The sequence below is a fragment of the Mesitornis unicolor genome, unplaced genomic scaffold, assembly GCF_000695765.1.
Source record: "Mesitornis unicolor isolate BGI_N332 unplaced genomic scaffold, ASM69576v1 scaffold29107, whole genome shotgun sequence".
In the NCBI taxonomy this organism is placed as follows: Eukaryota; Metazoa; Chordata; class Aves; order Mesitornithiformes; family Mesitornithidae; genus Mesitornis; species Mesitornis unicolor.
In genome coordinates this window covers 16,135-30,559 of record NW_010198869.1, presented here as the reverse complement: position 1 = coordinate 30,559, position 14,425 = coordinate 16,135, and the positions used below count along the sequence as shown (strand labels likewise).

The 14,425-nt window shown below is 40.7% G+C and overlaps 1 protein-coding gene across 1 annotated transcript; it reads left to right on the top strand.

Moving 5' to 3' along the window:
* Positions 1-214: 214 nt before the first annotated feature.
* On the top strand, positions 215-13,991 carry LOC104534249 (protein argonaute-2; the record flags this gene model as incomplete). The annotated part of the gene is made up of 9 exons (XM_010189290.1): positions 215-348; positions 3,586-3,761; positions 5,363-5,522; positions 7,769-7,859; positions 8,969-9,163; positions 10,161-10,295; positions 11,694-11,795; positions 12,557-12,756; positions 13,608-13,991. Coding segments are annotated over 9 exons (1,302 nt in total), but the record flags the coding sequence as incomplete, so codon positions are not given.
* Between the last annotated feature and the right edge of the window lie 434 nt (positions 13,992-14,425).

Genomic DNA, 14,425 nt, shown 5'->3' with positions numbered 1-14,425 from the left:
AATGAGCATTACGGGCTTTATTTTTCACCAGGCTAGCAAACTCTCTTGATCTTTTATAATAAAACAGGATAAATGTTGGAACGGTGGAGAGAAAGACCTGAGAATATAAACAACTGCTATTTGCAGGAAAGCAGCAGCATAACTGGTATTTGTTAGCATGAATCAGTTTTTCATTACTGCATTGGTTTTGTGGCTTTTTCCCTTCCACTTCCAGAATAAAGCAATTGCTACCCCAGTTCAAGGAGTCTGGGACATGAGGAATAAACAGTTTCACACTGGAATTGAAATAAAGGTTTGGGCCATTGCGTGCTTTGCTCCCCAGCGCCAATGCACTGAAGTTCATCTGAAGTAAGTGTGTTTCGTAAGCTGGTGATTTTATTATTTATTATGCATAGAAATATCATAATTTCACTTATTTATTTAGAGTATCTATTGAGATAAATTATTTATCACTAGGTATTTGTCAAGGTGAAAGCTAACACATGTACGTCATCTTAGGTTCCTTTCCTGGTTATCTGAAATAGATTTATTCGTGCAGAACTTAATTCAAAGGAAAACTTTTAAAAGCAATCCAACTTTTGTCTAAAACTTTCTGCCCTCTAGAGCTCCTGTAATTTGCAAGCTGCTGTTTTGCACAATGAGTAAGGCTTATTTTTGTTTTATTGGCTTTGAGCATTTGAATAAAACTTTGAAATTTGGTTTCTTTCTCTTTGGATGGAACACGATTGTTGAAAGATTATTATTAAAAGTGACATCCACCGTTCTTAGATCAGGGAAAATGTGAATGCTGGTGCAGACGGAGTGTTTAATTCCTTCTTTTGCGGTTGCTTTCCCTTCATGCACAGGCAAGAGCGGCTCTTAGAGGTGACTCAGCTGCTCTTTGTAAGGTGCACAGAAGACAGTGCTTATTCCTAGCAACACCATTGCCATAACAGCGTTCCTTTAGATGATTTGCCAAACAGCTTGGGAATTTTTCCCTAACAAGTGTTGAGCGAACAGCGGAAATCTTACCTTTACTTCTCTTCCGGTTATGTAAGGCTGGGGACTTGTTCTCACCAGGTACATGGCAGAGGATTTTTCCTCCCATACTGTTGCTTCTAGTGGAAGTGCTGCGTAGGAGAACTTAGTTTTGAGAGAAGTCTTCAACATAATGAGCCAAAATTAAATTTATTTGATGCCTTTGATGGAGTTTGTCCTTACTGTGAAAGGACATTCCTTCATAGTAGGAGTATGACTGCATCCAGTTGCATCTTGTTGCCTCTTGTTGAGCAAGCTGGGGCTTGGCTGGTGTAGGTCCGTGGGAGTAAACACCTTCAAAATCCCTAAAAGTCTTCAAAATCATCCTGCTTTGCCTGTCAGGAACAGGGAGAGAAGATGGCTTTCTAAAGACTCCAAACCCAGGCCATTTTAGACTTGCACGTCCTTCCACTGACTCTTCCTGCTTATAGTTGTGAGCACCTCATTTGCCAGGGAAAACTCTTCATGCGCCTGTTTTCCACAAGGAGCCACAAGCAGCGAGGCTGAAGCTCACAAACTGTTGAGATTCATGAAAGTTCACAGTGGGTTTGGAAGAATCTGAATCTTCACACCCCCTCAGTGGGTGAGACTGTGTTATCTGGCACCCTCTTAGAGCAACTTTTTAGTTATCCAAAATGATAAAAGAGGTAAACTGGCAAAGGTAAGCACTGCTATCTGGGATTGTGCTGGTCATGAAGCCATGCGCCAAAGGAGGACATCTCTGGGTGTGTCTGCACAAGAGTGTTTAGTTTGGATCAGGAGTGCATGTTTGAATTAGTGCTCCTGGTAGTTACTAGTGACCATGCCATGCTCTGCATCAAGGAGCAGTCTCAGTGTACAGTGTGGATTTCTTTTGGGTAAAACTGGACTAGAGGATGTGCTTCATAGAATGGTTTTAGTTGGAAGAGACCTTTAAGAACATCAAGTCCAACCATTGATCCAGCCCTAAGTCCACCACTAGACCTTGTCCCTAAGCACCACATCTCCTTGTTTTTTAAACACCTCCAGGGATGGTGACTCCACCACCTCTCTGGGCAGCCTCTTCCAGTGCTTGACAACCCTTTCAGTAAAGAAATTCCTCCTCATATCCAACCTAAACCTTTAACCCACTGCACCAAACTACGGTCACGCTGAAGAAAAATCCCGGAAACACATGTAGGATGTTGGTTCATCGGCACCAAGTACTCTGCTGTGACACCTCACTACTTGCTCATCTTGCCTGTTTTTGTGGGAATGGGGCTTAAAGACCAATTCATGCACCACTGATGTGGGCATCCAGCCTGGAGGAGCCGTAACTTTGAAGATGCTTTCCAGACTGGCAGAGTCCTACACTGAAGTACTTTCAGGCGTCTTGACAAGCACCATCAAAGGGTGACTTATTTTAACACCATCCTTGGAGAAGGTTTCTCTTCACCTCCAGGATACACCTTTTCTCCGGTATCACAGAATCATGGAATGTATTGGGTTGGAAGGGACCTTTAAAGCTCATCCAGTCCAACCCCTGCAGTGAGCAGGGACAATGTCACCAGATCAGGTTGCTCAGAGCCCCATCCAAACTGGCTTTGAATATCTCCAGGGATGGGGCCTCCACCACCTCTCTGGGGAACCTGTGCCAGTGATCTACCACCCTCACGGTGAAGAACTTTTCCTAATATCCAACCTAAATGTACCCTTTTTTAGTTTAAAACCATTACCCCTTGTCCTATTGCTGCATGCCCTAGTGAACAGCTCTTCCCCAGATTTCTTATAGGCACCTTTCAGGTCCTGGAAGGTCGCTTTAAGGTCCCACTGGAGCCTTTTCTTCTTCAGGCTGAACAACCCCAGCTCTCTCAGCCTGGCTTTTTAGGAGAGGTGGTCCAGCCCTTTGATCATCTTTGTGGCTTCCTCTGGACCTGCTCCAGCACTTCAGTGTATTTTTAGTGCTGGGGACTCCAAAGCTGGACACAGCACTGCAGGTGAGGTCTGAGCAGCGCAGAGCAGAGGGGCAGAATCACCTCCCTGGCCCTGCTGGCCACACTTGTTGTGATGCAGCCCAGGATGCAATTGGCTTTGGGCTGCAGATGCACATTGGTGGCTCGTGTCCATCTTCTCATCCACCAGTATCCCCAAGTCCTTTTCCTCAGGGCTGCTTTCCAGTACCTCATCTAGCAGTGGACAATTTCTTGTGTTGTTACTGATGTCAGATCGATTTGCCGACGCACAGTTGTTGGTCACTTCTGTTGGTTGTTTTCCTCACCAGGAAAAAGAAGGAACTCCAGACATTTCTGTAGTGATAGACACAACAGCCTATCCAAAATATCATCCTTGCAGTGTTTTTGCAAGAAGTAGCTTATACTGAATGTCCCATAGAAAGATCAAATAAGGTGGAATTTGCTTTAAAAGTGAAGTTTTTAGTAATGGTATTATTTTTACAATTTCCTCATCTCTCCCTATCATTGCGTAAATTGCCAAGGTTTGGGACAGTGCAACTCTGCAAGTTTAACAGGATTCCTCCCTTAAAAATCAGAACAAAAATCAAGATGGATGTTGCTGCCTGGGAATTTAATGTGGTTTCTTTCCATCCCTCAGGTCCTTCACAGAACAGCTGAGGAAGATTTCCAGAGATGCAGTTTGGGGGCAGCCGTGCTTCTGTAAATACGCGCAGGGAGCCGACAGCGTGGAGCCCATGTTCAGACACCTCAAGAACACCTACACTGGGCTGCAGCTGGTCGTGGTGATTCTGCCAGGGAAAACACCAGTCTATGGTCAGTAACTGCACATCCTGAACCTGTTTCAGTCACAGTTTCGGGTATTTTTTGTAAAGGATCTGAATGAGAGAAGTTGAATTCTAATTTAACGATATAAATTCCATTTAGGGAATAGAAATTAATTACAGGGGTTATAAATTAGTTGTTTTTCTGTAATCTGTGTGCTAAAACTTCCAAGTGATTGAGGAAGTAATGAACTCAAGAACCGTGTAGATTCTGGGACATCTTTGCTGACTTACGTCGTTACCCTTTTGTGAAAAAAGTTGAGTGAAGGAGAAAATGTCTGCCAATCAATTTTTTTTCCTGTTCTTTTAGTTTTTCAGCTGTTGGGTTACAAGGACACATATTCATGGAAGATGAAGATTCAGCAACTTAAGCTGTTTTTTGGAAACAGATTGACAGTTAGGTCAATAGTTGACCTATTGACAATGGGTTTTAATATGCGTGAGATAAACCTTGCATTTTGGTTTTAACCAGCTCTTCCTATAGGCAAGCCTGCTCCTTTTCCTATCCTGCCACCTTTCTTTTTTCACTCACCTTGCCTAATTGCAGCACCATCCACTGTTTTTGTTCCACAGCTTCATGGACTTTCTCTTCTCCCATGGCTCAGCTTTACCAAGCAGCTGCAGATTTGTTTTATCCCATCCCTCGCCAATTTAATACAACAGAAAATAATTTCCTAGCTTTTTTCCCCCCAGATTATCTCCTATAAGATAAAAAGAGAGATTAAAAAAAGGAGTCTTAACAAATTAGTACTTCTTTTCCCCCCTTGAATTCAGCCTTGCAAAGGAAGTTGCTCGTCTCCAGTTTGTTCAATAGAAATTCAGCGCAAAATGACAGTTTTGCTTTTCCTGCTTGGCATTAAAAAGGGACTCTTTCCTCTACTTAACCACTGAGAGGATGTGGTACCGCTCTCCTCTGCTTTCCTTGTCATTATCTTTAATTATAGTTCTTTCTGCCCCCTCTAATCATCTCCCTTCATTTTCTCCTTGCACTTCCTATACCCACAGTCTTGTCTTTTCTCCTCCTCTCACCCTGTTGCCAAAGGGGGGTTGCGTCTTCTCTAAGCCTGTCTTGGCACCTAAATTTCTTCTTTTCCTGAGCATGAGAGTGGCTCTCTTAAAGGCTTTAAGTCTTAATTTTGTTTTTTACAATAGGATTTGTTTTAACCTTTTGAATAGTGCTGGCCTTAATGAGTTTTTTGGAGTTTTTTTGGCCATCCTTTGCTAAACTGTCCACTGGCTTATGAACTGATAAACTTACAGTGATGAACTGATAAACAGGTTGGCTGAATAGAACTCATTATATTCATTATTATATGATGAATTATAATTATTACTAAGTTTGTGTAACTAGTCCAGTGTTTAATAATGAAACAAGTGCTCGTCATCCTAACATTATCCACATGACCGACTTCATAAGCCAGAGGTTCTTCTATGTTGATGATAAAACATTGCAATTTTAAAATTGCAATTAGAATAAGTAAAAAAAATCCTAGTTAAAATAAGCCAGCAGTGCCAGTGTCACTGAATTAACGTCTCCTATTTGTTTTGATGTGCAATATGCAATTATTTTTTGGGTTCTCCTTCGTTTTGCAGCGGAGGTGAAGCGCGTTGGCGACACGGTGCTGGGCATGGCTACGCAGTGCGTTCAGATGAAAAATGTGCAAAGAACAACACCGCAAACTCTGTCCAACCTTTGCTTGAAAATAAATGTCAAACTAGGAGGCGTAAATAATATTTTGCTGCCCCAGGGAAGGTAAGCCATCTTTCAGAGAGGAGTGGGGTATTGTAATGTAAAGAGGACGTGCGTCATATTGAGCTAATTTATTAAAAAATATATTGTTATTGCAATCTGACCATTGAAGTATACAACTTCCATTTGAAGGAAAAATCGATAATATTTTATTTGCCTTGAGTTTTCAGAAACAGATAGAAAGCATCTTGAATATTAGTGCCTTTATAATATAATTGTGGTTAAGATTTCATTTTGCTGCATGTCTTAACTTAGGTAGACATTTAAAAAAGGAAAAGCTGGGAGCAGAAAACTCTTTAATTGGTTTCCAGGTCCAGTTTTCCTTGCAATTTCTTATCAGTATTACCTTTAAGTTTTAATTGTACTATGGCTATAATCTGTGCAGTTGCTTTGGTCCTATTTAATTTTGTATCTGACGTGTTACTGAAGTCCTGTGTGTAGTCGAGTGGGAGTGAAATAAATAAATGTCTCCTTTGTAAAATAGGAGGGCCTGTGCTGTTAGAGGCTAAATTTGGATTGTGTATAATCTTAAAAAAAAAAATGTTCTTAAATTGGAACTTTTCATCAGTTTCACTGAAAAAAATCAGTGACAAGATATTGGAAGAATGGACAAAATCCAGCTTGTTTTGTCTTCCCTGTGCAGGACAGAGAAGGCTGGTATAAAGATACATAAAATGACTTTAATCAAAATGAACAGCTGGGTTTCTACATCAGTAAAAAGATGGCATTTTTACAATCATTGCATTTTGAGTTGTAGAGGGAGCTCAGGAGAAAAACCACCTGCATAGTTCTTGGGAGCCTGTTTCAGAGAAGTCACTGCTCTGTTTTGCACAGATAAGCAAATTTTCATTTGCACGTATTTAGGCTGGTCTGAAAATAATCCAGCAACAAGTACACAGGGAGGGAAAAAACACCTTAGCAGAAGGGATACGTGGTTTATGGATCGTGTTAAATTCTGTTTATTGAACTAAATATCCTCAGCCTGCATAATGTGCTGCTTGGAGACTCCTGTTAAAGCACCTGAAAATCCTTGTGCTACAGAGCATGTGTTTCAAAAAGGCAAAAAGGTGGATTTTTTTAATGGACGTGTTTTTGGTTTGTATTTTCGTTCCAAAAAGGAGTTAAAGATACTGCTGTGGAAACAAACACACACCCCATAAAAGTAGTTTTATACTAGATTCATGAACGTAAGGTCTCCGTTAAATGACAGGTGCTGACAGCACCAATGTGGCCACAAAGTGGGATTCTCATTATAAACCATTCATGAAAATGGAGTTAGATAAAGGGAAAAAGACAGAGGCATAACTACACAACATCTACATGTTCTATAAAAGTAGAGGTTTGGGGCTTTTAAAACAGAACTCTTTAATTATTATTTTCTGTTGGTTGAGGGAATGGGAATTGAACAGCTTTTTATTTGTATAGTTGTATTACAAGATACATTATTATAATTACCTTCAAATTCCATTTTAGAGAAGGTCTGCAAACTGCAGAATTTATCTACGTAACCATAACACACACTGAAACACACACGAAAAGTTCCAGTGGACTAAGATCTGATTAAAATTGTTATAATAAATAATAGAATTGAAGCTTAAATCTTCAAGTGTAGTGTTTCGGTGTTCTGCTCTTGATGCAGGGGATTAATATCTTAAAGATTTTATTAAAACTTTGAAGCATAGTTGAAAAAAATCTACTTTTAAAATAATACCTGTGATAATACCAGGATTTTTTGTACAGAAACAAAAGGACATGGCTTAGTGGGCATGGTGGGGTTGGGTTGATGGTTGGACTCAATGATCTTAAACGTCTCTTCCAGCCTTAATGATTCTGTTCCATGGAAACTGTAACATCTGTGTATGTACACAGTCCATTAATTTTCTGCGATGCTCTTTGATGCTAAGGAATCTGAGAGCTTTCTTTTATTCTTTTCTACAGTCTAATTAATAACTTTTTCTACAGTCTGATTAATAAAGGCTGCAATTCTCCAAGTTTAAAAATAAATTGATTTTTTTTCCACTCATTTTTAATGAAAAGTAACAATTGGCTACGCTTTGAAAATAGGCCTAAGTATTTAGTATGAGAACCCTAATGAGGATTTCTAATTACTCTCACAGTACAAGTGACCAGCTCTGATCAAGTACAAATTGTTGACTGATTCACTGCAAAAGCACTGTTTCCTTGAGTTATAATGTGCTTTATCAAGTGTAAGCCGTGCTGCTTTTCCAAATTTGCTTTCTCTTTATCAGACCACCAGTGTTCCAGCAGCCCGTGATATTCCTGGGTGCAGATGTAACCCATCCGCCAGCCGGAGACGGCAAGAAGCCGTCCATCGCTGCAGTGAGTACATGGGCAACGCTCTGACCCCTGCGCCTCTCCCGCTATGCTCTAATGCATTTGATTCCTTTCAGCTCTCTTGTGGTCCATTTCCACCAACTTACCTAATCACAGGATTATAAATTACTTTTATGGCAGGAATCTAAGGGAGCTGATGCTAATTACTGAAATGTATGTGTTTGGCTTGTAAAATGCCTGAGATGCGAGTACACACGGGAGGTTTTCTCCTCGCTGATATTTATCTGCAACCTGTGATAAGCCGGTGCATGTTTAAATCTGCTTGTTCAGCAGTTAAAAATGTGAAGAATTTCTCCCTTGCTGCTGGGGAGCCAGGCTGGCTCAGTGGTGAATTTTGGGGGTTCAGGCTTCCTGACAACAGAGATTGTAATCTCTGAAAAATGGGCTCTTTAAATGTAAGAGAAGGTGTTTGACTTGCATTATGTGAAACATCTGTAAAAATGAAGATATTCAGTGTCAGTATGTGTGGGATTCATCTTAGGCTTAGCTCTGGTGCTAAACAAACAAATACTTGTTTTAAAACATTATACGTGCGTGTCCAGGGAAAAGCAGGTGGAGATGTGCTTAGCTGTGATTTTTGCCATATGGAATTTGAATTTGTTTCTTTTTAAGCCCCACACTACTTTTAAAATGTGTGAATTTTGAGGTTTCATAAACAGAAAATTCCCATTCCTTGGCGAGCAGGGTGTGTGGACATCTCTGTGGTGCCTCACCATTTCAGTGTTACGGATCCATCCACAGTGTCCTAGAAAAGCACTTTGTCTTCAGGAGTTCCTACCTTGCACTCTGAGCAAAATCAATGGTGTCACAGTATCAGTGCTCAGAATCATATTTGCATTTTTAACTGCATGTAGGTGCAGACAGGAAATCAATCTTTTAGATTTAAAATAAGTTTTAGGTTTAGACAGATTGTGTTACCACAGGTAGACTTAAAGCTCTTTCTGAGCACACTGGTTTTTGGCTCTATCTTTGCTTGGTCAACCCCTTAGTTTGCAAGATACTAAAAATATCAAAGTTAGTGCACTTATTTTCATGAAGTACTTCTATTAAAGTGCTTTTAAATTTGATTTTATGCTAAGCATTTATTTCAACAGGTTGTAGGAAGCATGGATGCTCACCCCAATCGCTACTGCGCCACTGTTCGGGTCCAGCAGCACCGCCAAGAAATCATCCAAGATTTGGCTGCCATGGTCAGGGAGTTGCTCATTCAGTTCTACAAATCGACCAGATTTAAACCGACTCGAATAATCTTCTACAGAGACGGCGTTTCTGAGGGGCAGTTTCAACAGGTTACATCCTTCTTTTTGAGATTTTGGTTGTGTGGTTTCCTGGTAGTGATGTAGGTTTGTGTAGTTGGAGTTAGGAAAATTATGATCCCCTCAACAAGTCTTTCCTCAGCAATTCTGTTTGGATTCTAATCAAGCAAAGCGGGGAAAGTGTTTTCGTATATTTAATGAGCTTTTACAAATACTTTTCCCTTTTAAATTACTTCCCATGGTAAATGATACAGTTCTAGCACTCTGTGTTCAACATCTGTGACCCATTCAAGATAGGTCAGTTCAACTGTATCCCATAGAACTTGGACAGTAAAGAAAAACTAAGTGTAAGCCAATTTTCCTCCTCTTAAAGATACTTACCTATGCTTTGCTTTCCAGTATTTTAATACCTAAATTAAAATATACCGAATTTAGCCAGCTTCTCAAAATCCGAGGGGGAGGGAGTAAAGGTCACTTAATAACCTTGAATTAATAAAACTAATCACTGTGTGAACATTTTCTTTTTTTTTCGTTTATCACTGTTTTTTGCTGAATTTTTAATTTGTAATGAACCCAAATCAGAAATCATTGCGTCTTGTTTTATTGGACGTTCTCCTCTCTGTTTTCGTTGATGCCTGTAGTCCTGCATGAGAGCTCACAAGGCTGGGAAAGAACATGCAGTTGAGCAGTTCTGGAATTTATCCCTTGTACGAGTATGAGAAATAATGAGGCTGTTGAATACACAACAGCCTAATTAAGTGTTCGTTTGTATTTGGCAGTTAAACAGTTTTTGACATACAGCTTATTAGTTCAAGCCTCGTGCTTGGAGCTGAACAAATACAGAACCAGTTCTCGCCTGGCTCGGGAAAGTGGTGATCTAATTTGTTCTCATTAAGTGGAGAAATTAAGGTTTGCTCCTGCGTGCTTCGGTGTCTCTGAGTGACAATGCAAGAAAAAACCAGGATAAATAAGAGTAATCTGTGAGATCTCTATCTGCCATATTTATCACACGTCTTTGTTTGTGATTCAGGTTCTCCATCACGAATTGCTGGCCATCAGAGAAGCGTGCATTAAACTGGAAAAGGATTACCAGCCTGGGATTACGTTTATAGTTGTGCAGAAGAGGCACCACACCAGACTCTTCTGCACGGATAAAAACGAGCGGGTACGTTCCAATTGCGACTGGCAAGTACCTAGCAGGCAGCCAGGTTACCTATGACTTGCTGCTTATTTGAGCAGTAAGAGATGTGTTTGAAGAACAGCACAACATAGTTAGTGAGATCTTTCTGCCTGGAAAGCAAACCCTTTATTTTCTGTCCCATGTAATTAACTGGCAAGAAGCTTTTATGAAGCATCATCAGGATGTGCCTTTCAACAAGTCCGTCCATCCTTTTTTAAGTTCACAAAATTTTTCGGGTTTCTTTTCAAATTTTTTGCTGTCTCAACATCCTGAAGGGTTGAGATTGATCTGAGTAGTGCAGGTTTTATAATGCAGATGTCTCCATCCGGAACAGTTACCTCAGGAGATCTGTTTAGTATTCCCAACACGCTTTAAGGCACATTTCATGTGATTTTAGCACTGGTGAGGTCACTGGTTGGGTTAGGGTTAGGGTCTATAGTCCATTGGCTATAGAGTGACTCTTGGGTTAACAGCTGAGATGCAGACACTCACATTGTTAGATAAGGTGAACCCTACACTTGAAGAATTTCTTTTCCATTCATGCTACCTTTAAGGTATCTTAGGTGTCTGTGCCTTAGACGTGGAGTTTGGTTTGGACATGTCAAGTGTTAGAACACATTATTTGTAGTACTGAACATCTCAAATTGCTTTATGAGTGTTCCATAGTTGTCACTGTATCTGTGTGAGGTACACGTAGAAATGTTTCATTCCACTTTTCTGCATGGACAAGAAACTCCGTGAGTCTGGGATGGAGTCATTGCTGTAACTGGATTGATCCTAGTGATAAGTCTTTGTTGACAGATAGAAGGAAAAAGAAAATTAAAAACACTATCAGGCTTCTCTGTATGAGCATATAAAGCCCACTAGGCTTCAAAGTAATAATTATTAACTTTCAATCCTGACATGAAGGTGGTTTTATACTGATAACGTGCTATGATTATAGTTGTTAAATTGTTTTAAAGAGTATTTTTAAGTTCTGCTTTGATGTAAAGTGGTTTGGAGGGAAGGAGAGGTTTGTCTTACAACTATGGATTGTCCTCTTTCAGGTATAACCAAGAAAAGGTACAGAGGTATAACCTGTCCTGGAATGGGAAAGGGAAAAGAATTTACCAAATCAGTTGCAGGAGATTCTGTTGACATTAATCAGAGTAGCTCATCTTTGTCGGTATCATCATAGAAGATGTTGCAGCTTGTCTCTTTTCCTCTGAAGTAGAGTCACTCCAGATACTCAGTTGAACAAAATTTCAGTTTTGCTCCTTTCTTGACTTTTTGCTTTTTACAGATTATTTGTCATGTGGTTTGTTTTTTTTTTAATTTGCTATACAGCTAAAACCAAAAAACTGTGTGTGTGCCTTACTGCATTTGCTTTTTCTGCTCACACAGGTTGGCAAGAGTGGGAACATTCCAGCTGGTACCACAGTGGACACAAAAATCACCCATCCCTCCGAGTTTGACTTCTACCTGTGCAGTCACGCTGGTATTCAGGTACAGCGCTTTGGGTGGGCTGGCAACGCTGGCTGTTGGTATTCAGAGACAAACAGTACAACTCCTGTCTCTGTGTTTCGGCTTTTCATCTGTGCTCTTCTGTCGTTAAAAGTCTGAAAGAAATAGTGGAACTAAATAGATATGCAGTAAATTTATTGTGCTTCTCTCTGCACGCTGCTTTAAATGATAGCAAGGCATTTGGTCTATTTTAGAGCTGCCTCTTGCATTAAATTCTCTTGTTTCCTAGGAACTGAATGCACATTTCAGCTAACACGTTTAGATAGCACCTTTGTAATTTTCTTGTGATTTCTTTTTCCCAATCAGAAAACTGTTAATCAACATCAATAAAGCAATTCAACACTCAACATTGTCTAAAAAAGTGTGTTTAGTACAGGCACAAGTAAGATTGCTGTGAGCTATTACTCTTTTGCCTAAAGCTACTTTATGTGATGGCTTTTTGTCAGATTGAAGTTTCAAAAGATGAAAGTGCATTTCAGTAAGACCATTTAATTTCAGTAACAGGGATGAAATTCTAGAAAATGCAATCCTATCCAAAAAATGCAAAGGGATTAGTTAAATGGGAAGCAAGGAGGGAGGTTTGTTTCTTCCTTTTTAAAAGAAAAATTTGCTGAAGTGTGTAGAGTTGCTCACATGTGACTTTATTTTTTGAGGAAGCAGCCGGTTATATTGCAGTTCACCTGCAGAGATGGATATTTACAGAGATCTTTGAAATGCTGACGTCCTGTGTGATCTGCCCTCAGGGAACAAGCAGACCTTCTCACTACCATGTCCTCTGGGATGACAATCGTTTCTCTTCGGATGAGCTGCAGATCCTTACCTACCAGCTGTGTCATACGTATGTACGCTGCACTCGCTCAGTTTCCATCCCCGCGCCAGCGTATTACGCACACCTGGTTGCCTTCAGAGCCAGGTACCATCTGGTGGATAAAGAACACGACAGGTGAGTGGTGTAGGTTTGAATTAGTGCAGAATTGGAAAGAATCACACAGAATCACAGAATATCAGGAGTTGGAAGGGACCTCAAAAGCTCATCCAGTCCAACCCCTGCCAGAGCAGGATCACCCAGACCAGGTCACACAGGAACACATCCAGGCGGGTTTTGAATGTCTGCAGAGAAGGAGACTCCACAACCTCTCTGGGCAGCCTGGGCCAGGGCTCTGGCACCCTCACAGTAAAGTTTTTCCTCGTATTGAGGTTGAACCTCCTATGCTCCAGCTTGCACCCATTGCCCTTTGTCCTGTCATTGGACATCACAGAGCAGAGCCTGGCTCCTTCCTCCTGACACTCGCCCTTTCCAAATTGATCCCCATGAATGAGGTCACCCCTCAGTCTCCTCTCCTCCAAGCTAAAGAGCCCCAGCTCCCTCAGCCGCTCCTCATAAGGGAGATGCTCCACTGCCCCCATCATCTCTGTGTCTCTGTGCTGGACTCTTTCAAGCAATTCCCTGTCCTTCTTGAACTGAGGGGCCCAGAACTGAACACAATATTGCAGATGTGGTCTCAAGGAGGCAGGAAGGAAGCGGGCTTGTTAATTCTGGGGTTGGTAGTGTCCTCAGGCAGCAGTTTGAGGGTCAGTTTGGTTCTTACCACTGAATTACATTGTGGAAAAAGAGAAAAGCAGAAGATGTGCCTGTTTGCTTTTGTGCTTTTTTATGTTTCAGAACTTCAGGGGTGTTTTAAGCGTAGTTAACTTTTCGCTCAGATGAAATGAATTACACAAACACATTATATGCAAGGAGAGGCAGATTAATTAGGGTTTCTCTTCCACCCCCCAACCTCCCTTCTCTTACAGTGCTGAAGGAAGCCACACTTCAGGTCAGAGTAATGGCAGAGATCATCAAGCACTTGCTAAAGCAGTTCAAGTTCATCAGGACACCTTGCGCACTATGTACTTTGCTTGACATGTTTTAATGTTTAGCGCCTCAGTACAAATTCCGAGTTGGATTCACACGAGACCAGCTGCACTTAGACCAACACTTGCCCGAGCTCCAGTGACAGCCAGCAATGAGTGATGCATCTTGAATTTCTTTCTTTCTTTTCCCATTGGCAAGAAAGCTTTCCGTCCAGAATTTCAGACTTGATTACGAACTGCATTCTCGTACCAAACCCCGCTAGTGTTGCAAATGTGGTTTGCCAAAAAAAAAAAATCTCTTAAGCTGCTTGGTATAAACCAGACCCATATTTTAGAATTAAATCAAGAGCTGTGATCTCAGGGCTTAGGGGGAAAAAACAAAACAAAACGAAACAAAAGGAAACCAAACCAAGAACCCAACCCACAAACGCTCCTCATTCAGTTGAATATTCATTGAATTGCTTTTAAGAATTTGGAAAGACCTAATTCATACTAAAGTTTGATGGGCTAAAATGCTGTGAATTAGCTTTTAATACAAAGACAAGCAAAGCGTTTTTTGACTATTTATGAAGCCTTGATCATTCTGGATGCATTTACAAAAGTTTTATTTTCAGAAGAAGAGTGACAAAATTCTGGTTTTCAACTGTCTTACAAAGTCTATTCTCTGCGTGTCTAAGGGCAAATGTATTTTCTGACGCTTGTTCTTGAATGTTTTTTATTGTGCTGCATTTGAAAATGTTTTTCATAGACTAAAGAAA